General features: G+C 47.4%; 1 protein-coding gene across 1 annotated transcript in view; it reads left to right on the top strand.

Moving 5' to 3' along the window:
- The window catches only part of GLB1 (galactosidase beta 1), a 92,090-nt gene extending 70,906 nt beyond the window's left edge, over nucleotides 1-21,184 (top strand). The window contains exon 16 of the mRNA XM_060110956.1: nucleotides 20,612-21,184. Coding sequence (XP_059966939.1) covers nucleotides 20,612-20,854 — 243 coding nt within the window. The 3' untranslated portion in view covers nucleotides 20,855-21,184. The remainder of the gene's footprint in view (nucleotides 1-20,611) is intronic.
- Nucleotides 21,185-23,411: the final 2,227 nt, after the last annotated feature.

The following is a 23,411-nucleotide window of genomic DNA, read 5'->3' as shown; positions in this document are numbered from 1 at the left end:
CTCGCCGCCCCCAATCAGCAGGCAAGAGCTTTTTTTTTTTTTTTTTTTTTTTTTTTGCGGTACGCGGGCCTCTCACTGCTGCGGCCTCTCCCGCCGCGGAGCACATGCTCCGGACGCGGAGGCCCAGCGGCCACGGCTCACGGGCCCAGTCGCTCCGCGGCACATGGGATCCTCCCAGACCGGGGCACGAACCCACGTCCCCTGCATCGGCAGGCGGACTCTCAACCACTGCGCCACCAGGGAAGCCCCCAGGCAAGAGCTTTTATAGGTGGACGGAGGGGGCTACATATAGAAACAGCACAGTCAGCCTGACAGTCATATTGAAATTGGTCCTGTGGTGGTCTGACCACCATCATCTTGATTGTTTTAAGTACAGTTAATCTTCAGCTCCAGGGTCAGTTTGTTACCATTTCCTTGAGGCCAATTCTCTGAATTCTGGCAGCTTATGTGATGGCTACAGTCTGGGCCTCATGTAGTTAACTTCTTCCACCTGGTGAGGGTTTCAGTATCTATAAGACAGCTCACAGAACATGGCTCAGAATATTATCTATAGCCCTTGAGGAGGAACTAAAGTCCTTGACTTTGCTTAATGACTAAACTATTAATGTTTTGTCCTATTTGATTGTTTTCCTTTGCTTCTGTATTTTCCCACTTCTCTCATTAAACCTATCCTTTGGCTAAAGTTTTTCTACAAGACAAAAGGCAGGTGGAGGACATGGAGGGAGAAGGACAATAGGGTCCTGCTCCATTTCAATCCCCCCTTTTCTTTGATACTCCCCAATCTTGATGAGGGACAGGTATAGAACAAGAAAGGGAATAAAGTTTTGGATAGAGAGGTTAATCATAAACTTGGCAGAGGAACTTGGTTTTAGTTCCATTTCTGTTCCAATTTCCCCCAAATCTTTGAGGGAATGGGGTGACAACTGCTCTGGCTACTTCCTGGTGAAATGGGGCCTAGTCCTGCCTAATTTGGGGACTGGACACAGAGTTGGAAATAATTTCATGTTCCAAGCTTAGCATCAATATTTTGTATTATGAAAACATTACCTCTGTCTTTGATTGCCTTGTCATAGTACCTGGACAAACATTTGAAAATTAGTAGTCATATTGCAATGAGGATAATAATCAAAATGTTTTTTTTTAAAGATCAGCTTTTTAAATAAATTTATTCATTTTATTTATTTACTTTTGGCTGCTTTGTTTCTTTGTTGCTGTGAGCGGCTTTCTCTAGTTGCAGCGAGTGGGGGCTGCTCTTTGTTGCGGTGCACGGGCTTCTCATTGCGATGGCTTCTCTTGTGGCAGAGCACGGGCTCTAAGCGTGCAGCCTTCAGTAGTTGTGGCACGCGAGCTCAGTAGTTGTGGCTCGCAGGCTCTAGAGCACAGGCTCAGTAGTTGTGACCCACAGGTTTAGTTGCTCTGCGGCATGTGGGATCTTCCCAGACCAGGACTCGAACCCGTGTCCCCTGCATTGGCAGGCAGATTCTTAACCACTGCACCACCAGGGAAGCCCCAAAATGTATTTTTATACTATTCTCTGAATGTATTTTTTTCCTTAATGGTTAAAGTGGATGTACAGTGTATGTTTAATAGGCCATATACAGACTGGTTAGCCTAAAGTTCAAATTAAATCAGGTATAAGACAGAATGACTTCCCCATACCTCAATATGTGAAAATTTCTTCTATCATTTTCCCCTTTCAATTGTAAATAGAAAACATTGATAATCAATGTATTTTTCCAAGTTGTCATAGTGGCTCAGTTGCCATAATGGCTCAGTTGCCTACTCTGGGTCCATTCATGTCCCTCAGTGCTAGACCTACTTTTTTTTTGTGTGTGTGTGGTACGCAGGCCTCTCACTGTTGTGGCCTCTCCCGTTGCGGAGCACAAGCTCTGGACGCGCAGGCTCAGTGGCCATGGCTCACAGGGCCAGCCGCTCCGTGGCATGTGGGATCTTCCCGGACCGGGGCACGAACCCGTGTCCCCTGCATCGGCAGGTGGACTCTCAACCACTGCGCCACCAGGGAAGCCCTAGACCTACTTTTTGTTTATATATTTGTCTAGTCATCTACATTGGGGGAAAACTAATCAGACATAACAAACAAGTACAGAAAAGTCTGTTGATGGGGAAACATTTTATAGGCTATACATTTTATCAGTTATACCCAGTTGTCACACAAACATTGTACATGTGCTTTAAGCAGTAAACTTAAAGCCAGCAGTGATACACATCATTAGTAGTTATACTCTGTGACAACTTCATTAGACATTTTTTTCCATCCTGAACATTGGTGTCAGAAGTATAGTTAGAAGAAAAACAGTAGCTTTCCATTAGAATTCTTCAAATTTCTTATCAATATTTATCTCTGAGATTCCTCAGGGGCCCTCTGGAAAACTCAAAATTAGATAGATAAAGAAACTTACAATCTGTTTTCAAAAGCAGCTCAATATTCCAGGAAAACTTTGTTCTCTTAACAGAGAGAAAACCAGATTCCCACCTTGTACCAGCTTACTGTTAATAACAAAATTCATTTACATAATTAAATTCAATCTAATCTTAATTGATCTTAACAATGTACAAAATTCTTTTCTCAAAATACCTTTTTTTACAAAAAAAGGATACTTTCTATATCCATATTAATTTGTCCCTTATTTTTTTCCCATCCAGAAGCAACCAGCTTTAGGACAAAATTATTCTACTTTTATCCCTCAACAAAGATATCTCCAGGGAATTCCCTGGCAGTCCAGTGACTAGGACTCCACACTTCCACTGCAGGGGGCATAGGTTCGATCCCTGGTTGGGGAACTAAGATCCTGCATGCCACATGGCATGGCCAAAGGAAAAAAAACAACAGAAAACAAAAATATCTCCATTCTTTATATTTTCTCTTGCCAACAACACACATCCTACTTGCTTTACATACTGAAATGTTTCCCTTATCATTTTTACATATTACAATTTTTAACCCTTTAAAACCTTAACAAAACTAAGAAACAAGTAATCAAACTGTTATACCAGCATTTTCTGATTGGCAAACTTAAGAACATATTCCATAACCTCTAAAAACATACATTTTTTTCATGCACAATTTCTCTTTAATGTGGTACCAGATGTATGTTTAATACACCTAAGTCCTCTTTCCTCTCTTTTTTTTTTTTTTGGCTTGAAGTTCTACTAATTAACCCAAGGCTGAAGTCTCCGGCAAAGTGAGCTGTGTTTGTATTTCAAGGACGTGTTAAGAGTTAACTTCAAACTTTCTCCTAAGCATATTTTTGTTCTCTCAGGGTCAGAATTCTGAGAAAAAAAAAAAAAAAAAGTATTTATCAAGCTAGCTTTCTCTAACTGCATATACAAAAATAACCAGTTTTGGAATTTCAAAAAAAATTTCATCTTAACCAATTTTTTTCTGAGTTTGAAGAATACTGTTGGTGGCCACACAGTGTTTTAAGAAATCATCTTTCTTTTTCTTTAGTCATAGTGTCATAGCTAAAATCTTTCTAATGAACTGAACCTGAATTTCTCATTTTACAAAAGGCAACAAGAATACCAAAGACACAAATGGAACACACATTCACACACCAGAAGACAGAACTGTCACAGATCCTCTGAGAGAATGACCAATACGGAGTCCCAAACAAACACTTCCCAACACAAACGGTCTTCAATGGTAGACACACATCAGAACCAATTGGCAAAATGCCCAAATAGCACCTCATGCTCAAAAGAGAAGTTTGCCCAGGTACACACCAGTGAACCTACCTTGGTCTTGGAGCTCATCAGCTCGCCCAGAGGCATCTTTCTGTTCCACCAAGGAAAAGCGTACGTTGGCAGCCAGCGGCGAGCAGGGCAGAAACAGGGAGGATCCCCGAAACAAATGGTTTGGGCAGCTGCTAGGAACGCCCCCAAATCCCCCTCTCAGGACCAGCAAACCATGAGCAGTGGGCTCCTTGCAGCCATCCCGGTGCCTCGTCATGGTGGCAGCTCTGCTGGAGAAAACTCCAAGGAGCTAGATATTGTGAGAGTGCAGCTTCACGTTGGAAGCCAAAATCTGTTAGCAAAAGTGGGTCCAGCTGCTCACTGCTCAAAAGCCAATAAAGAGGCAAGGTTGGTGGAAAGGAAAGTTTGCTTTATTTCCAAGGCTGGCAAGTGGTGGGGAGGGCAGACTCCTGTCCAAAGCCGACTTCCCCCGCACTCCAACTGACAATCAGGGGGCAAGAGCTTTTATAGGTGGATGGAGGGGGCTGCATATAGAAACAGCACAGTCAGCTCTGACGGTTGTCTTTTTTTTTTTTTTTTTTTTTTTTTTTTTGTGGTACGCGGGCCTCTCACTGCTGTGGCCTCTCCCCGTTGCGGAGCACAGGCTCCGGACGCGCAGGCTCAGCGGCCATCACTCACGGGCCCAGCCGCTCCGCGGCATGTGGGATCTTCCCGGACCGGGGCACGAACCCGTGTCCCCTGCATCAGCAGGCGGACTCTCAACCACTGCGCCACCAGGGAAGCCCCTGACGGTTGTCTTGAAATTGGTCCTGTGGTGGCCTGACCACCATCATCTTGACTGTTTTAAGTACAGTTAATCTTCAGCTCCAGAGTCGGTTTGTTACCATTTCCTTGAGGCCAATTCTCTGAATTCTGGCAGCTTATGTGATGGCTACAGTCTGGTCCTCATGTAGTTAACTTCTTCCACCTGGTGGGGATTTCAGTATCTATAAGACAGCTCACAGGACATGGCTTAGAATATTATCTATAGCCCTTGAGGAGGAACTAAAGATCCTTTTTTTTAAACATTTTTTTAAGATTTATTTATTATTTTTTAATTTATTTTTGGCTTGTGTTGGGTCTTAGTTGTGGCGCGCAGGCTCTTCCTTGCTGCACATGAGCTTCTGTCTAGTTCTGGTGCGCAGGCTCCAAGGCACGTGGGCTCTGTAGTTTGCGGCACACAGCCTCTCTACTTGAGGCAAGTGAGCTCAGTAGTTGTGGCGCGTGGGCTTATTTGCCCTGTGGCATGTGGGATTTTAGTTCCCTGACCAGATATGGAATCCGCATCCCCTGCATTGTAAGGTGGATTCTTTACCATTGGACCACCAGGGAAGTCCCAAACTAAAGGTCCTTGATTTTGCTTAATGACTAAACTATTATTGTTTTGTCCTATTTGATTGTTTTCCTTTGCTTCTGTATTTTTCTCACTTCTCTGATTAACCTTATCCTTTGGCTAAAATTTTTCTAGAGACAAAAGGCAGGCCGAGGACATGGTGGGGAAGGACCATAGCATCTTGCTCCATTTCACTACTGTGTGCCCAAACTTTGTGCCAGCTGCTAAGGATACAATAATGAATAGAACCAGATATGGTTCTTGCCCTCATGGAACTTAAAGTCTTGTTGGCGCAGCCAACCCAAATCATATAATCACCCAAATTAAATGATAGAACTGCAGCTGCAATGGGTGCTAAGAAGAGATATGGAGATTGATGATAATTGGGCATTTGACCTTGTCAGGGAGGTCAGGGAAGCCTTACCTGTGGACATGATGCTTGACAGAGGTAGGAGTGTTGAATAGGAATTAACGTGGCAGAAAGGGGAGGGAAACATGCTCCAGGCAGAGGGGACAGCATGTGCAAGGGCCATGTGGTTAGAGGGGAAAGTGGCCAGTGTGAGGAACTGATAAAGGACTGAAATGTATGGAACACAGAGAAAAGGGAGTGTGGTTCAGAGAAGAGGCTAGAAAGCAGGTAGAGACCAGATCAGAACAGGCCAATTAAACCATATTAAGGTTTGGTCTTTCTGTTGAGAGTCACTGAAGCAGCAGAGAGACATGGCACGATTGTGATGTGATGAGCCTCTGTGACCCCAGGATGGGTTGGTTGAGGGTACATGTGGATTCAGGGAAACTGTCTAGGAGGCTGGACCATAGTTTCATTGAGAGACTGGGATGGTGGGAGCCAAGATAGAGATGACATCAACTATATGAGAGATGTTTGAAGTTAAACTGGGAATTCCTTGGTGGTCCAGGGTTAGGACTCCGCACTTTCACTGCCAAGGGCGTGGGTTCAGTCCCTGGTCAGGGAGCTAAGATCCTGCAAACCACATGGTACAGCCAAAAAAAAAGAATAAAGTTAAATCAATAAGATGTAATGACAGATCGGATATAGGGATTTAAAGAGAAGGACGTATCAGATGACTCTGAGGTTCCAGGCTTGCAGCTGGGTAGATGGTACCATTTACTGAAAGAAGAAATTTCAGAAGAGGACTTGGGCTGGAAGAGCAAAATCATGAGTCTGGATGTGGACAGCTGAGTTAGAAATGCCTTGGAGAACAGTGGAGAGAAGGTACACAAGGAGGCTGTTGGATTTATGGGTGGGGATTCAGAGGAGGGATCTGGGCTGGGAACATACATATGAGATCATTTGTGTACGGATGGTTGTTGAAGACATGGGATAGATGAGGTCCTCTAAGGAGAGAGGATGAAGAAGGAAGAAAGGAAGGCCTCAGGCTGATCTTTGAGAGACACAAACATGACAGAAAGTGAGGAGGAGAGATCAAAAAATGAGAGGAGAACAACATTTATGCTGCCAAGAGGACAAGTGAGATGAAGGCAGAAACATCTCTGCTGGATTTAGCACCAGGGAATCATGGGGACCCTCAGTAAGCGCTAAGCCAGCAGAGTGAAGCATTGCAAGCCAGATGGCCTTCTACTAAGGAGTGTAGGGGGAGGACACGAACACATGAATAAATACGGATACTTGAAGATAAACATTCTTGAGAAGTTTGACTCTGAAGAAGAGGAAAACAATACTGGAAAAAAAACTGGAAGAGATGATGCACATGGCATGTGTTTAATAAATGCCCTTTTATAATGTTTGCTTTTTACATGTTTATGGACATATATTTTCATTATCATTCTGTTTGAAATATTTTCTAATTTCCCTTATTATCTCTTTGAACCATGGATTATTTAGAAGTGTGTTGTTTAATTTTCATATATTTGTACATTTTTTAAAGCATATCTTATTTTTGATTTCTAATTAAATTCCTCTATAAAACTTCTGGAAGAAGGAGGAAAATCTTCATGATCTTGGGTGAGGTGAAGATGTCTTATATTTGACACCTAATACATGGTCCTTAAAGGAAAAAATGGATAAATTGGACTTCATCAAAATTGAAAATGTTTTCCCTTCAAAAAACATTATTAAGAAAATGAAAATCCAAGCCACAGACTGGCAGAAAATGTTTTCAAATCATATATCTGACAAAGGACTTGATTTTAGAATATATAAAAATTCGTATAACTCAATAATAGGAAGACAACCAACCCAATCAAAAAATGGGCAAAGGACTTGCATGGATAGTTCACCAAAGAAGATACACAAATGGCTGATAAGTGCATGAAAAGATGCTTAATATTCAACATCATTAAGGAAGTACAAATCAACCACAATGAAATACCACTTTATACCCACTAGAATTGCTATAATAATGAAACATGGACAAGAACAAATGTTGGCAAGGATGTAGAGAAATGGGAAACCTCCTACATTGCTAGTGGAAATGTAAAATGGCACAAACACTTTGGAACACAGTTTGGCAGTTTCTTCAAGGGTTAAATATAAAATTACCATAGGATTCATCAATTCTACTCCTAGGTAGAGACATAAAACATATGTGCACACAAAGACTTACATGCAAATATTCATAGTAGCATTATCAAAATAACCAAGAATTGGAAATAATTCAAAATGTCCATCAACTGATGAATGGATAAATAAACTGTGCAATATCCGTACAATGGAATGGTATTCCACAGTAACAAGGAGCAGACTACTGATACAGGCTACAACATGGATGAATCTGAAAAACATTATGCTAAGTAAAAGAAGCCAGTCATAGAAGGCCACATATTGTATGATCCCATTTGCATGAATCGTTCAGGAAAGGCAAATCTGTAGAGACGGAAAGTAAGTGAATGGTCACCTAGGACTGAGGGTGGGAATAGAGAATGACTGCAAATGGTATGGAATTTCTTTTGGGGGTGATGGAAATGTCCCAAAATTAAATTGTGGTGATGGTTGCAAAGTCTTCTTAAGTTTATTGAGACTTGGTTTACGGCCCAAGCATATTGTATTTCTTGATGAATATACCTCCGGAATTTTAAGCTCTACCATCCTCTCTCTGGCCACATATTTCTATCCCTCAAACTCTCATGCCTCCCAAGCCTACTCTTGGATCTTATGGATGACCTGAAGCTCCACCATTAAGGCCGCAGTTCTTCCCTATCCTGCCTAGACATCACCACCATTTTTTTAAGGGCCATCAATGCACTGACCCCCTTGCCCTTCCACTCTGTCTCCTTGATCATCCTCCACCGGGAGTGGGTCCACCATTGGCCTCCGCTGGTTCACCAGTAACTGAGCAGCCCTGGGGGAGCCACTCTGGCACATTTGTCAGGGCCACGTTCCCCTCACTGTCTCCAAACTCTGAAGGTGCCAAGTTGCCCAGCAGTCCTGGGCCTCTCTCTTCCCTGTCCCCAGATGGCCTTTATGACCCTCATCATCCCCGTTAAACCACCTTCCTCTTCCCCACCCCCTCCGCTGAGGACTCACCCTCCTTGACACTCTCAGGTGGAGCTCCTTTGTTCCTCAGCTTCCTGTCAGACTTACCTCTCTGCCTCCACCCTCGCTTCCTGCCCAGTGGCCTCTAGGAGGAAGTCTAAGCTCCAAATCCCCCTCCCACCACTTTCCTCCAGGCCGAGATCCTGTTCTCTTTCTCCTCCTGCATTTTGTCAGCCTTTCTGTCTTCTCTGCCAACTCCCGTGTTGCAGCCCAGAAGCAATATCCAGGGCCTCTGCGACCCAGAAACAAAACAAAGCCCTCCCCGGATCTTCCCACTGGAGCACAAGCAGGCTCGTTCTTGTTCTCTTGCTCCCTGCCCACCCCCGGTCCTTCCCCCCTTTTCCTCTTGGTGTCCTCTGTTCACGCTTTTTCATTCCCTCCCTCTGCCCACCAGGTCTTCACGACATCAGGACTGGCATTAACTCCTCTCTGAAACCTTCCTAGACCCTTAGTCCCCCTTGATCCACCTCGTGCCCCGCCTGGACTCAGCTCCGTGATGCTTCATCACTCAGGCTGGCACCCTGGTTTCACCCACTGAGTCATAAGTTTCACGAGGGGCATTTCTTTAAGTGCCCAGTTTATTCTGTGTCCTCCCTGGGCCTGGCTGCTCTGTAACTGCTTTCAGGTGGAAAGGGGGAATTGCCTGTGTTGCTGGGTCCCTTGAAAGAAAGCACGTGAGAGGAGTGTAGGCCCTTGGGCGGTCCTGTTGGTGAAGAGGGGCTTGGCTGGTGCTCTGGGTACAGGGCCAAGGCCAATGAGAAGACCCAACACAAACCATTGCTCACCAGGTGGTGTCAGTTTAGTGCCTTAAGAGAAACAACCTTGGGCTTCCCTGGTGGCACAGTGGTTGAGAGTCTGCCTGCCGATGCAGGGGACACGGGTTCGTGCCCCGGTCCGGGAAGATCCCACAAGCTGCGGAGTGGCTGGGCCCGTGAGCCATGGCCGCTGAGCCTGCGTGTCCGGAGCCTGTGCTCCGCAACGGGAGAGGCCACAACAGTAAGAGGCCCGCGTACCGCGCAAAAAAATAAAAATAAATAAATAAATAATTTATTTAAAAAAAAAAGAGAGAGAGAAACAACCTTCAGGAGGTGCAAAGTAGAAAGAGAACATTATCTGTCACAGGGGTTATGAACAGGGCTAGGGGGCTCAGATGGAGCTTGAAACACACCTGAAGGATGAATGGTCCTTCATCGGAATCGGAGGCTTTGTCAAGGAGGGAATTTCAGGTGAAAGAATAGTAGATGCAAAAATGAAGAAATGGAGAAGCATAGGATGTTTTTGAGGTCAAGGGGTTTTGCCTTGGCCAGGTCATAGAAGTGTCACACCCAGGAGTTACTGACGCAGGAGTTTTGCTCAGCACTTAAGAGACACTATCTTCCTAATCATCAAAGGAGGCCCCTGTGGTAGGATATCCTGATAGTGTCTCCAGTTTGCAGATGAGCAGGTAGAGGCTCAGAGACCTCAATATCATGTGTGAGGTACAGACATGGTGGTGGAAAGGCTCCCCAGCCCCAGGTCTGTCTGACTTGAAGGCCCACACGAAAAGGCAGGCAGCATGTATGGGTCCTCAAGGGCCAGCTGGGAGATTGTGCTAATTATCCAGGCAGAAGCTCTTTACTTACTTAGTCAGCCTGATGGATTTTCTGCACCGTCATGCTTGAAAAGTACGTGTACACACAATATTTATGAATGTGTCAAGGGGTTTGGAACCCCAGAAGCCCAACTAATTTATATGTCGGATCAAAAATGAGTACACAAATGTTCACAGCAGTAGTATCCAAAATCAACCAAAAGGTCGAAAAACCCAAATGCCCATCAGCTAATGAATGCATAAACAAAATCTGGTCTACTCACATAATGGAAGATTATTTGGCAATAAAAATAAATGAAAACAAATAAATAAATAAGTAAAGTACTCATCCATGTTACAACATGGATGAGCCTTGAAAACATGTTCAGTGAAAGAAGCTAGTCACAAACCATACATACAGTATGATTGCATGTATATGAAATGTCCAGAACAGGGGCTTTCCTGGCGGTTCAGTGGTTAGGACTCCACGCTTCCACTGCAGGGGGCACGGGTTCCATCCCTGGTCGCAGAACTAAGACCCCGCATGCTGCACAACACAGCCAAAAAAAAAAAAAGAAAGGTCCAGAACAGGCAGATCTCTAGATATGGGAAGATCAGTGGTTGCCTAGAGCAGGGAGAAGGGAATATTGGGGGGAGATGGGGAGTAAATACTAAAGAGTTCAGGGTTTCTCTTCAGAGTGATAGTTGGGTAGCTCTGTAGTAAACTAATAACCACTGAACTGTACACTTGAAATGAGGGAATTGTATGATATGTGAATTATAACTCAATAAAGCTTTACACACACACCTGCAAAAAGACCCATCCACAGGCTTTGTGGACCTGGGTTGCACGGGTCTGAAGGTCAGAGGACATACGTGTATCATACATAGGACAGAGCATGTGTGTTTTCTGTTATTTTCCAGCGAGCATGGTCCCAGTTGCCAAGGACAGTCCCGGGCCAGCTCCTGAGGTTCTGAATGATGAGCAGATGCAGAACAGACAGATCCCACTCCCAACAGGGCATGGAGTTCTGACTTTGGGAGAATGAGCACTTTGGCAGATCTGGGGGTGCGTTGGGGATGGACTGCCTGAAGCCTGGGCCGTTTCCAAGACTCTGCCTCCAGGCACTAACCCCGCTCCATCCACCTCCAGCAGGGAGGCCCTGTCAGGCCCCTGTCCCAGCCTCTTGACTTATGCTATTCACTTGCTGTAGAGAAACTACCTTGATGGAGTGAATGATAAGGGTGATTCAGGAGATTTAAAAAATCACTTCTGATTACTCAGCCTTACTTAAGTCAGATGTGGCTTTCTGGTTAAATGCCCGAATGTCAACTGGGATTTCAGTGGGAAGCGGTCAGGCATGTTTTGCTCCATCCCAGAGACACAGGCCAGCGCTTTGTCCGCACAGAACTCTCGTCTGATGCAAACTCCCCGCGGTACGCACTGTTCTCCAGTGCTCCAGCTGGGTCAGATGTGCCAGACCTTAAATGTCATGCTCTGCCGCTGCAGTGACGTGTGTGCTGTTTATCTCTCCTTCAGCTGTGTGTGGATAATCTCACATGAACATCCTGTGTAGCCTTCCTGCATTTTTCTACCACTCGCAGTACATCTGGGTGCCTAGCATAGCCTGGCAGTGAGAGGGGTGGGATAACTTCCCGCTTTTCCTCTACCAGAATTAAGCTTTGAATGTTGAGAATCAACAAAGAATACGGACAAAAAGCAATTTTATTCTTTAAAGGCAAACATTCCCTCTTTGAAGATGTAAAAAAATCATGAAATAAAAGAATTTATAACAAAGAGCTGACAGAAATCCCTTCTATGTTGAGACTGTTTTTGCAGCTTGCCTTTGAAATTTACAGCTCTCTAATGAATTGGTCTTTCTGGTGACCAGTCCTATCCAGAGGCCTGGTCACCAGAAGGATGATGTGATTAGAGGGTTGGAACTTTCAGCCCCACCCCCAATCTCTAAAGCCAACGTTGGGGACTGGAGATGGAATTCTATAAAAACTCTAGAACAACAAGATTCAGGGAGCTTCTGGGTTGGTGAAAACTTTCAAGTGCTGGGTGGTACACCTGGGTGGGAGGTACACCTGGAGAGGGCTGGGAGCTCAGCCACCCTCCTACCTTGCCCTATGAATCTTTTCCATCTGGCCATTCCTGAGTTGTAGCCTTTATAATAAGCCCATAAATATCAGTAAAATGTTTTTCTGTGTTCTGTGAGCCATTCTAGCAAACTATTGAACCTGGGGAGGGATGCGTGGGAAACCCCAGCTTACAGCTGGTTGTTCAGAAGCAGGATTCCAGAGTTTGGAGCCTACACAACTGGAGGGCTGGAGCTGTCAGCCTCTGAGAGGGGTGACTGAGCAGCACAGGTGGGGACCAGAGGCCCTGTGTTGAGCATGTTCAGTCTCAAGTACTTCCTGTTCATCCACGAGGAGCTGTCTGCTCTTGGCCACCAAAGCCTGCAACACAGCAAAAAAGGAAAGCTGCACTCAGTACAATGGAATATTGTCATCTCTGTTTCCAGACCTGATGGCCATACTCTAGAAGGCCTGTCAGTCCTGAGTCTATACGGATAATCTGTACAAATGGGGAGGTGGGCTACAATGTAAGTTAAAGGTGTGCTTTTGGTGCCTGTCCCAGGTTTGGGGCTGTTAGGAAAAGGACCCAACCTGTAGAACTGACTCCCGAGTGGAGGACGATGGGGAGGAACTCTGCTCCCACACTCCTCGGAAACTGTCCCCGCCGAGGCCACCGACACCCACATAGTGACACCCCAGACATTTCTCACTTAATGTCTTGGCAAGTAACGTCTGACATAGGTAACTACTCCCTCCCTTGAAGCTATCCTGACGTCTGTGACCAAACTTCTGGTTTCCCTCCCCGTCTTCATTCCTCCTCAGGCTTCTCTTTCTGTGTCTGTGTTTCAGTTCTCAGGACTTGATCCTGGGCCCTCTTCTTTTTTTTTTTTTTTTTTTTTTGGCGGTACGCGGGCCTCTCACTGCTGTGGCCTCTCCCGTTGCGGAGCACAGGCTCCAGACACGCAGGCTCAGCAGCCATGGCTCACAGGCCCAGCCGCTCCGCGGCATGTGGGATCCTCCTGGACCGGGGCACGAACCCGTGCCCCCTGCATCAGCAGGTGGACTCTCAACCACTGCACCACCAGGGAAGCCCCTGGGCCCTCTTACATTTTCGTGGGAGGTCATCCTCACAGATGTGCTGGTAACACCCAAATTTTCAGCTCCAACTCACCACTTTTGAGGACTGAGAACACCACATCCAAGCACCTGGGTGGACCAGCTACCAGAGGCCTCAGAGGCACCTCCCACCCAATACATATAAGACAGACCCTTCCTCCTCATTCCCCTGAAACCTACTCTTCTGCAGGAGAAGTGGTCCAAGGACAAGGAAGGAAGCTGGACTTTAGTGCAGCAGTTGCGGCGGGGGGGCATGGAGAAGGGGCCCAGCTGTGTGTACCTCATCATGGAGCACTCCCTGCACACCAGCCACTGTGCTGAGTGCTCACCTGTGTCCTCTCACTATCATTTAAAAACAACCCTGAGAGAGGCACGGACACGACAGAGGTAGCCCTAACGGGATTTGGTGACTATTTAGTGAAAGAGGAACTGACTAGTAGAGGATGATCCTACTCTTGTTAAATCGGGTTCAATGACATCATTTACTTTACTAAAAAGCAGAATGCTACTGTACCTTGAGGCCATGGAGATGTGTATCAGTTAACTTTTGCTGCTTAACAAACCACCCCAAACTTAGTGGTTTCAAACCAAAACCATTTATTTAGGTCCTGATTTGGAGTGTTGGCAGACTGGGTGGTGGTTCTTCTGCTGGTCTCAGATGGGCAGGGCCTTCTAGTCAGCGAGGAGGCCCTCCTCCTGGGGGCTGGCTGTCTGTCTGCTGAGGCCACAGAGATTGGTCCACATCTCTCTCATCATCACCAAGCCAGCCCTGGCTTGTTCATATGGTGACTGGCAGGGTTCAAAGAAAGAAGGCAGATGTGCAACATTTCTTAAGACCCAAGTCAGAATTCACATGTCACTTCCATGTTCTTTGCCCAAAACAAGTCACTAGGCCAGCCCCATCCAAGGGATGGAGAAACAGATTCTACCTCCTGATAGGGGAAGCTGCACAGAATTGTGGCTATTTCTGCAGTCTGCCATAAAGTCTTAACACTGTTTGACCCTACTTTCATTCTGAATTTGATATGTTTTTTCAACTTTTTTTGGCCTGATTTACAGTTATTCTTACCCCCGACAAAATCTACTATTTCCACCTCATTCGTTGTTTCTAGTCACAAGTCCTTTGAACTTGGAAACTACATAATCAGACTCCTTTGCACAAATATATATTAACTTAGTAACAAAACTTGTAAGAATTGTGTGTAAACAGGAGTAAATAGGCTCTGAGTGAAGGAGGGTCTCCTACAAATTTTAGTGCATGGACTTTGTAACAAATAGTATATGGCTGCCTGGAGGTGGTTTTCACTCACCAGTTCCTAGCCTCATTTCAGGCACGTGAGAACGCGTGATGACTGTCGTTAGGTGAGATGCTCCGTAAAAAGATCAAGCAATGGTGGCACTCTGGGGGAGTTGAGAAGGAAGGAATTTATCTCTGGGGTGTGCCGAGAGGAGGAGGTGACTCATCTTTTAGGCTAATATTCTATGTTTTCATGGCTTCGATTCTATCTGGGTCTGTCCCAAAATACAGAGAAACCATAAAGTTCTTTAACATTTTTACTCTTAAGACCAAGGAGGAAGCAAAGGATTTGCATTAGCTACAGACCCCTTGGGGTCTGAAGGAAGGGGTGATTTTGTTTTTCCCCTGTGTACTTCATGGAGGTTTATTTAATGTCTTATCTCTCACTATTTTACCCTTGTTTTTCCTTTTTTTTTTCCTCCCAAGTTAGCACCATAAATACTCATGAATTGTGTGTGGCGAGAGCCTTCTAACCTTGAGAAATGAAACTTTGTCTTTTCCATGTTAAGTCCTCCAAATGTCTAAATGTCTTTTTCCAGAGTAGGACGGAGTTGACATCCAACCCAAGTTTGGTGTTGTTAAAGGAACTCCTGACCACATCTGAAAACTTTAAAAAGCTATGACTTAAACCAGGATTGACTCTTTTATTTATTTATTTATTTATTTGGGGCTGTGTTGGGTCTTCGTTTCTGTGCGAGGGCTTTCTCTAGTTGCGGCGAGCGGGGGCCATTCTTCATCACAGTGCGCGGGCCTCTCACTGTCACGGCCCGCCGTTGCGGAGCACAGGCTCTAGACGCGCAGGCTCAGTAGCTGTGGCGCACGGGCCTAGTTGCTCCGCGGCATGTGGGATCCTCCCAGACCAGGGCTCGAACCCGCGTCCCCTGCATTGGCAGGCAGATTCTCAACCACTGCGCCACCAGGGAAGCCCCAGGATTGGCTCTTTTGCTTTGCGTTCTTATCAGAGGGTTCTATTAATCTAGAGAATTTAAAACAGACAAGCAGACACATGTCTGTCTGACAACACAGAGTAGGTCAGGCACTTCCTATCCTTCATTGGAACTATTACCACCTTGGTGATAATAGCAGAGAGCTGGAGTCAGCCAGGGGTCTAGCTGTGGTCAGAGAAAGTCAGCCTTTGTCATGGAGATATTTCAGCTGGGACAACCACAGGAAGCCCCAGAAGCCACTGGATTCACTCTACAGACTCTCGGCCTCAGTGAGCCTCCCTGTATTAATTAAGAGTATGTCTACTTTTAGGGACTTCCCTGGCGGTCCAGTGGTTAGGACTCCACGCGTCCACTGCAGGGGGCATGGGTTTGATCCCTGGTCGGGGAACTAGGATCCCACAAGCTGCACGGAGTGGCCAAAAGAAAAAAAAAAAAGAGTGTGTCTACTTCTAGATCACATGTGCCTACTCTCCCCTCCACCAATAATTTCAGCATTACTTTAAAAAGAGAAACAAGAATCAGAGTGTGTATGTTTGTTTGTTTGTTTGTTTTATAAGTTCATTTATTTCATTTATTTATTTTTGGCTGTGTTGGGTCTTCGTTGCTGTGCGCGGCTTTCTCTAGTTACGTGAGCAGGGGTACACTTCATTGCGGTGCACTGGCTTCTCATTGCAGTGGCTTCTCTTGTTGCGGAGCATGGGCTCTAGGCACGTGGGCTCAGTAGTTGTGGCTCATGGGCTGTAGAGCGCAAGGTCAGGAATTGTGGCACACGGACTTAGTTGTTCCGGGGCATGTGGGATCTTCCTGGACCAGGGCTCAAACCCGTGTCCTCTACATTGGTAGGTGTATTCTTAACCACTGAGCCACCAGGGAAGTCCCAGAGTGTATATGTTTTTTAAAATAGATTTTTTTTAAGTTTGACTCTTTTAAAGTGTTAATCAAGGGGGAAAGCAAATATTGCATTGTTCTTCCAGTAAACAGTATTCTCTAAAATTCTTAAGCTGAGAGCAGAGGGGCATGAAGTATCTTTGAGTAGGGCTGAGTCTCTCCCCAGGCAGAATCATCCTCCAGTGTTATTTACTGAGTCAACACTGGTGTATATTGAATGTCTCTCTGCTAGGTGCTGAGAAGCTCTCCGTGAACAACACGGACTCAGCCTTTTCCTTCATAGAGTCTCTGCTGGAAATAGCTCATAAATCAGTAATGAAACAAATGACCAAAATTTCAAACACTGACAGTAACTAGAAGAAAGAAATTAAAGGGAGAGTGAGTGATGGAATGGAAGGCCCAGAATTGAGGAGGGGATGACATGATCCTTCTCTCCGAGGAGGTGATGATGGGATGGAGACTCGAGGGATCTGAGGGCTTCAGGTGTGGGGGACAGACTTGCAGGTGCAGGGGATGCTTGGTGCACAGGTGAGCAAGCCTGGCGTGTGGAGTGGGGAAGTGGGGAGCTGGGATCAAGGGTGAGAGGACCAAGGCATGTGCCTGTTGGCCACTAAGGAGATTAGAAGCAGAAGCATGTGAAAATTGTCTTATTTTTATGTGGCTGCTGTGTGGAGCCTGGGATCTAGAGTTAGAGGAAGTCCGGGGGCCAACCTTGGGGGGCAGCTGCAGGAGGCTGGGTCAGCACTGCCTGGGACATGCTCTGGAGGACTGGCCATGAGGGTGGAGAGCAGCAGGGACACCGGTCTGATGATGGAGTGACGGCCGTTCGCTGCAACTCAGCTGTGCTGCCCAGCACGGCAGCCACTGACCACATGTGGCTCTTTTATGTTTACATTTGAATTAATTCAAAGAGAAAAGTCAGTTCCTTACACCAGCCACACCGCAGGTGCTCAGGAGCCACTGTCAGGGCACACAGCTGGCATCGCCAAGCCCTCCATCTCTGCAGACAGTTCTGTTGACCAGCGAGGCCTCGGAGCTGTGTACCATGACCTGTGCTTTCCCAATCCTTCATTCCTCTCTCTTGGAAGGGCAACCAAACCATCACAGGCTTCATCGAATGTCCATTCTGTTAAGGACTGAGAGTAAAGGGGAAGTCTGTCCTGAAGACTTTCATAGCTTTGGAGAATTAACCAAAACCAAAGACAGTGTAACCCTGGGTTTTGGGAAAGTTGGAGGGAAGGTGCCAGGCAGGATGCCTACGTGTTGGAGTCACTTGGACAAGTTAAAAGACAGAGTCCAGGGACTTCCCTGGCAGTCCAGTGATTAAGACTCCTTGCTTTCACTGCAGGGGGCGCGAAATTGATCCCTGGTCAGGGAACTAAGATCCCGCACGCTGCGGCGCAGCCAATAAAACAGTCCACGTGGGAGCTGAAGGCTTAAAATAGGCCACAGGTGATCATTTGGGGGAGAAAAGAATAACTAGAACAGGGCTTCCCTGGTGGCGCAGTGGTTGAGAGTCCGCCTGCCGATGCAAGGGACACGTGTTCGTGCCCCGGTCCGGGAAGGTCCCATATGCCGCGGAGCGGCTGGGTGCGTGAGCCATGGCCGCTGAGCCTGTGCGTCCGGAGCCCGTGCTCCACAACGGGAGAGGCCACAACACTGAGAGGCCCGCGTACCGCAAAAAAAAAAAAAAAAAAAAAAAAAAAGAATAACTAGAACAGATCGTGCAAATGAAGGAGAATCAGGAGAAAAATTGTATCACCTTGGATGTGCAACTAGGAGTGACAATTGCGGGTTACATCCGTCGCAGAGTAGTCTGGGAAGTGGGGCCACCACGAGTGTTCGCTAGTGGGAGTTGGACCTTCCAGAAACATGGGGGCAGCTGGAGAAATGAAAGTTGGAAGAAGGACCAGACAATCAAAGGCAGAAACGCTCATCACCCTCCCGATTTGGTCCAGTCGGCTTCTCTGGGGACTCCCAGAAGCAAGTGGTACCCTGGGAAGCTCACAGGAGGCCTTTGGGGCTGTTGTCTGTGCAGTTACTGCACTGTTGGTTGGCAGGGCAGTGTTTAGGAGGACGAGCTGGACCTGGACCAAGGGTGAGCTGAGCCCACAGCTGCCTGGTTCTGTCAGTTCCTCGTTTAACCGTGAAAACCCCCAGCAGTGTCCTGGTTCCCCTTCCACCTTCCAGTGTCAAGCAAGTTGCTCCTTGCTCGGGGAGCGTTCTGCTCCCAGGGCCCCTGCTCGCTGCACCCTGTCTCCTTGCCCGAGTGAGTTGCACCCCCTAACCCTGGAGGGAGCCAGGGGAGCCTATTTCCACCCTGAGCTCCCAGGTCCCAATAACCAACAGAGGGGACTCAGGACCCGGTCCCCAGCTTCCAGGTGGACATGCCCGGCGCAGCACGAGGGAGGTGAGGGGTAGCATCTTAGAAGGGACTGACCCTCAGCATGGCCGTGGCTGGGATGCAGTGTGGAGCCCGTGTCGCCCAGGCCAGCCCTTGTGTGCTACTCACCAAGCCCTGTCGCACTCCCCCTTGGAGCCCATTGTTCCCCCTCGACCGCAAAAGTCAAGTTCTGCTGTTCTCTAATACTGCGGAAACAGGGCACTGCCCGATCTTCAACTGATAAAACCTAGTGAGGCTGTCATTGCGTGTACCTTCAGGATGGATCGAGGTAGCATATCCCGTGGTAAAAACAAGAGTAAAATAATTCTGAGAATTGTGAAACTGTCACCCATTTTCTAAATGACTTATCCCAACAGACAGGTGGCTTTCCATCACTGGCCTCCTTTTGTGGACCTGTGGAGGCCAAGGTCTTTTCACTGTGCTGGTGTGACGGGTGCTACCACGCCATGCTGACCACGGGCCAGGCACTGCTTCCTCCCGCCCTCACTGTCCCCGAGTACCAGAGTGAGTGGGGAGCCACCCAAGGTCACACAGCCAGTAAGTGGCAGGAGTAAGGTTTGAACCCAGGTAGGGCGCTGACATTGAGGGGACACCTGGGGTTAACCAGGTGAGAACTGAGTAGTTCTGCAGCTGGGTCAGGGCTGCAGGTGGCAGCCAGGACTGGGCCTCCTCCAGGGTGTCCCCCAATACATGTGGGCCACCGTGGGAGCGATTTTTATACTTCTCCCTCCCTCCCTTCCTTCTTCCTTCCTTCCCCCATCCTCTCCCATGTATTCTCCCTCCCCACTTGCTCTGTCGTGTGTGTGAGATCTCCCCTCCTTTGCTCTCTTTCTGTGTAACAGAAGGTTCCATCTATTCATCCAACTGCTAAGTCCCACCTGTGAGCAAATCCTAGCTGCTGCCTAGAGGCTGTGCGGACACACCTGCACCTGGTCCCTATTCCTGAGGGCTTTCTCCTCCCTCTCAGTTTTGTGGTGGAAGCAGCTTCTCCTACTCACGGAAGTCGTCTTTGCAGCTTGTAGGATCCCCTCTGCTTCTTGAAGCAAGTCCCCACCCTCACTCTGATGCTGGTGTGAAAACTGCCAAAACACAGCAGGAACATAAACACCCTCCTGGGTGGCCCCCGTCTCTCCCTCCGGGACCTCCACATCCTTCTAGAGGACCTGTGTGTCCCAGGCTGCAGGCCCCGTGCTTATCTCGTGCACAGAGGCAGCGAGGTCACCACCTGCCTGGAGGAGGGGAGAATAAAGAGGGAAAGCTCGTCTCCTTGAGGAGGCAGGGAGGCAGCTGCCTACAGAGGCGCCAGGCAGAGGCTGGTGTGTGCCGACAGGCACCTGACCCCCACCCCGCCCTGGACCCAGGACGAAATCCAGTAACTTGGTGCATCTGCCACAGTGTCATCCAGTGCTGATATGTGTGGTGCTGAAGCCAGTCAAAGGGACCAGACACATCTCTTCCTGAAGCAGGGTGGGTACAAGGGGTAGCTTTTGTGGCTTCTCCCACCCAGCCCCTGCCCAACTTGGCTGGACATCTTGGCAGGATGCTGGACCCCACGCTGGCCTGGCCTGGCTCTGGGCCTGGCCTGTGGCAGGAGAGTGCCTTTCTGGGGATACTGCCCGCCTCCCCACCCTGGGCCCCTTGCACCAAGGCTCTCGCACTCCCCGGGGTGGTCAGTGCAGCTGGGTTGATGGTTTTCTCTCTCTCCAGGGTCAGGTGTGGATTAATGGCTTTAACCTTGGCCGCTACTGGCCAGCACGGGGCCCTCAGATGACCTTGTTCGTGCCGCAGCACATCCTGGTGACCTCGGCCCCAAACACCGTCATCGTGCTGGAGCTAGAGCGTGCGCCCTGTGGGGACGGTGGCCCAGAACTATGCACTGTGGAGTTCGTGGACAGGCCGGTGATCAGTGCAGCCAAGACCCACAGCCATGTCCCTGCAGACCAACACTAAGACTCATGGCTGGACCATGTGTGATGACAAGGACTGTGACCCTTTGGAATTCTAGCCTTGCTCATACCTCACATGCCCCTCGGAAGGTCAGCACTCACTGGAGAGTTTGATTGGAAAATAGATTAGGTGTGTTCTCACCTGAGGTTTCCCTATAGCCTGGCGGTGCCTGACGCACCCCCGTCTGGCTGTGTGGACATAGGGTGAGGGTGGTAGCCCAGCAACACACAGAGGCATCTGCAGAGTTGGAATGGAAGCGTTCAAGGTGTTTCCGATTTTTATTTTGTACAAATCATGTAGTCTTTTGATTAAATAAAATTTGTATTCAAATAATCTTACTGTTTTTAATGTTGAGCAGGTATTAAATGATAGGTTCTGATTTAAATCATAACTAGACTTGAGTGGGCTGAATAAGCCACTTCACTAACTTGAGGTTGGTTCAAAGGAGCAGAAAATAGTCTTGTTTTGATCTAGTGGACTATTGCTTTTCTGATCTTTATTTGACTTCCTTTTGAATCTCTGTGATATCTACTAGGTGAGCCTTTAAACACAACTCCAAATAATTATGCAAAGGATTGACAGTTGGAGAGCATAGATAGGATGGTGCATCTGTACAGTAGGAGACCCCAGAGCCACTAAAATGGTGATGCAGATCATGGTAAGTGGTGTTAAAAAAGCAGGTTGCCTTAAGTTGGATCCCATTTTGTGTGTTTAGACATAAGAGCTGCATGTATGCACACATTCAGCCCAGGCCTGTTCAACATCAGTAGACACGTGAACACATGTGGACATGCAGAGACCAGGCATTGTGTGAGATGCATGTCCTGCCCGGGGCATCCTGCTCTCAGACGTTGGGCACTGTCCTCCACCACACCCAGTTCTGAGCATACTGTATATTTAATCCACTTGTCCCCCACAAGGACTCAGAGGAACGTATTGTCCTCTTCCCCGATTTACCAGGGCACATGTCTACAAGTGGTAGAGATACGGTTTGAACCCCGGTTGTCTGGCTCTGGTGTCTAGACACACACTGCATTCGTCGTATATCGACACATGCTCATGTTCCCACAGGAGAGGACCACAGCAACATAAACAGAATTGTCAGTATGAGCATATCTGGGTGGTGGGTGTTTGAGAGATTGTTTACTTTTTCTTTTTTGCTTACCTGTATTTTAAATCCTGTACAGAGAAGATGTACATTTTTTTAAGGGAGGAAGAAAGGAAAAATTTCTGATGCTAATCTACAACATCTTTTACGGGAGTGTGTTTTTCTCTGTCTCCTAGACATCAGTGATGACTGTCTGGGATTCAACAGGAGTTTGGAAACTCTGGTTGAACCACTGCAGGAGGCAAGTGTGAGTTGAGACAGACCAGAACTTAACTCAGGACTGTCTTCCATAGCATCTTCTGCTGGATGTCCTGCATCCTTTGGATATTGGGCAGACCACAGGGTGAGGGGGTTGCTACCTGCACACGCAGCCTCACTGCATCACTCTTTCTTCCACTACTAAGTTACTGAAAACTTAGAAAACGATTCTCAAGAACTGTGCCCAGTGACACGTTTTGGGAAGATGTGAGACCATTCCTTTTAAAGCCTTACATACATTGGTACATTGCACGTCCCCTTCCCAGAGATTCCCTGTCGTGGAGTCTCCAGAGGCTCAGGCAGTGGAGTGAAACCACCGCGTCAGGGCGTACATTTCCCTTCCATCCTCTCATCCGATATTCAGAACTTCACCCTACGATAGGCAGCGGTAAACCCGCTTCACAGATGAAAACATTTAAACGTCAGCGAGAGCTGGAGTTGGATTCCACTCTGGTCTATCTCTGTGCAAAGCCAGAGTGTTTTGTCTGGTTCATGTGAGGGAATCTTTTAGGGTTCTCACCCTTGTCCAGGGTGACATGTTCTGGAAAACAGAATCTTAATACACAAATGGTACCACCCTGGACGCTACCCAAACCTCTCCAACTCTCTGTACTGCCTCTCAGGGGCATACATTTCATCTTCTATAATGTTGTTCTTAAAATACAATGCCCCTTCCGTCATTCCTGATTTCTTAACTCTGTGGAAGGGTGCTACCTCTGAAAATAATAAGGGCAGCACCTTTATTGCCTGCTATGTAAACCTTTTATATTAAATTTATCTTAAGCTGGTTTTATTTATTTATTTATTTTCTGTACGTGGGCCTCTCACTGTTGTGGCCTCTCCCGTTGCGGAGCACAGGCTCCGGACGTGCCGGCTCAGCGGCCATGGCTCACGGGCCCAGCCGCTCTGCGGCATGGGGGATCTTCCCGGACCGGGACACGAACCTGTGTCCCCTGCATCGGCAGGCAGACTCTCAACCACTGCGCCACCAGGGAAGCCCTTAAGCCGGTTTTAATATGTCAAAGCTTTCTGAGCAGGCCTGAGCTAACCCAACCATAACACTGACGTTCCTGGATCATTACCATATTTTCAGCCATCCTTGTAAACATCGTGGCCTTTTCCTTGGTACCCTTGGCTTAGATGTTCCCCAGATTTACACAACCTGCAGGACCTCTTGTTTTGAACAGAGTTATT

This window comes from Mesoplodon densirostris, chromosome 10 (genome assembly GCF_025265405.1).
Source record: "Mesoplodon densirostris isolate mMesDen1 chromosome 10, mMesDen1 primary haplotype, whole genome shotgun sequence".
Lineage (NCBI taxonomy): Eukaryota > Metazoa > Chordata > Mammalia > Artiodactyla > Ziphiidae > Mesoplodon > Mesoplodon densirostris.
Note: the sequence above shows the minus strand (reverse complement) of the source record. Positions and strands in the feature narration are given on the sequence as shown.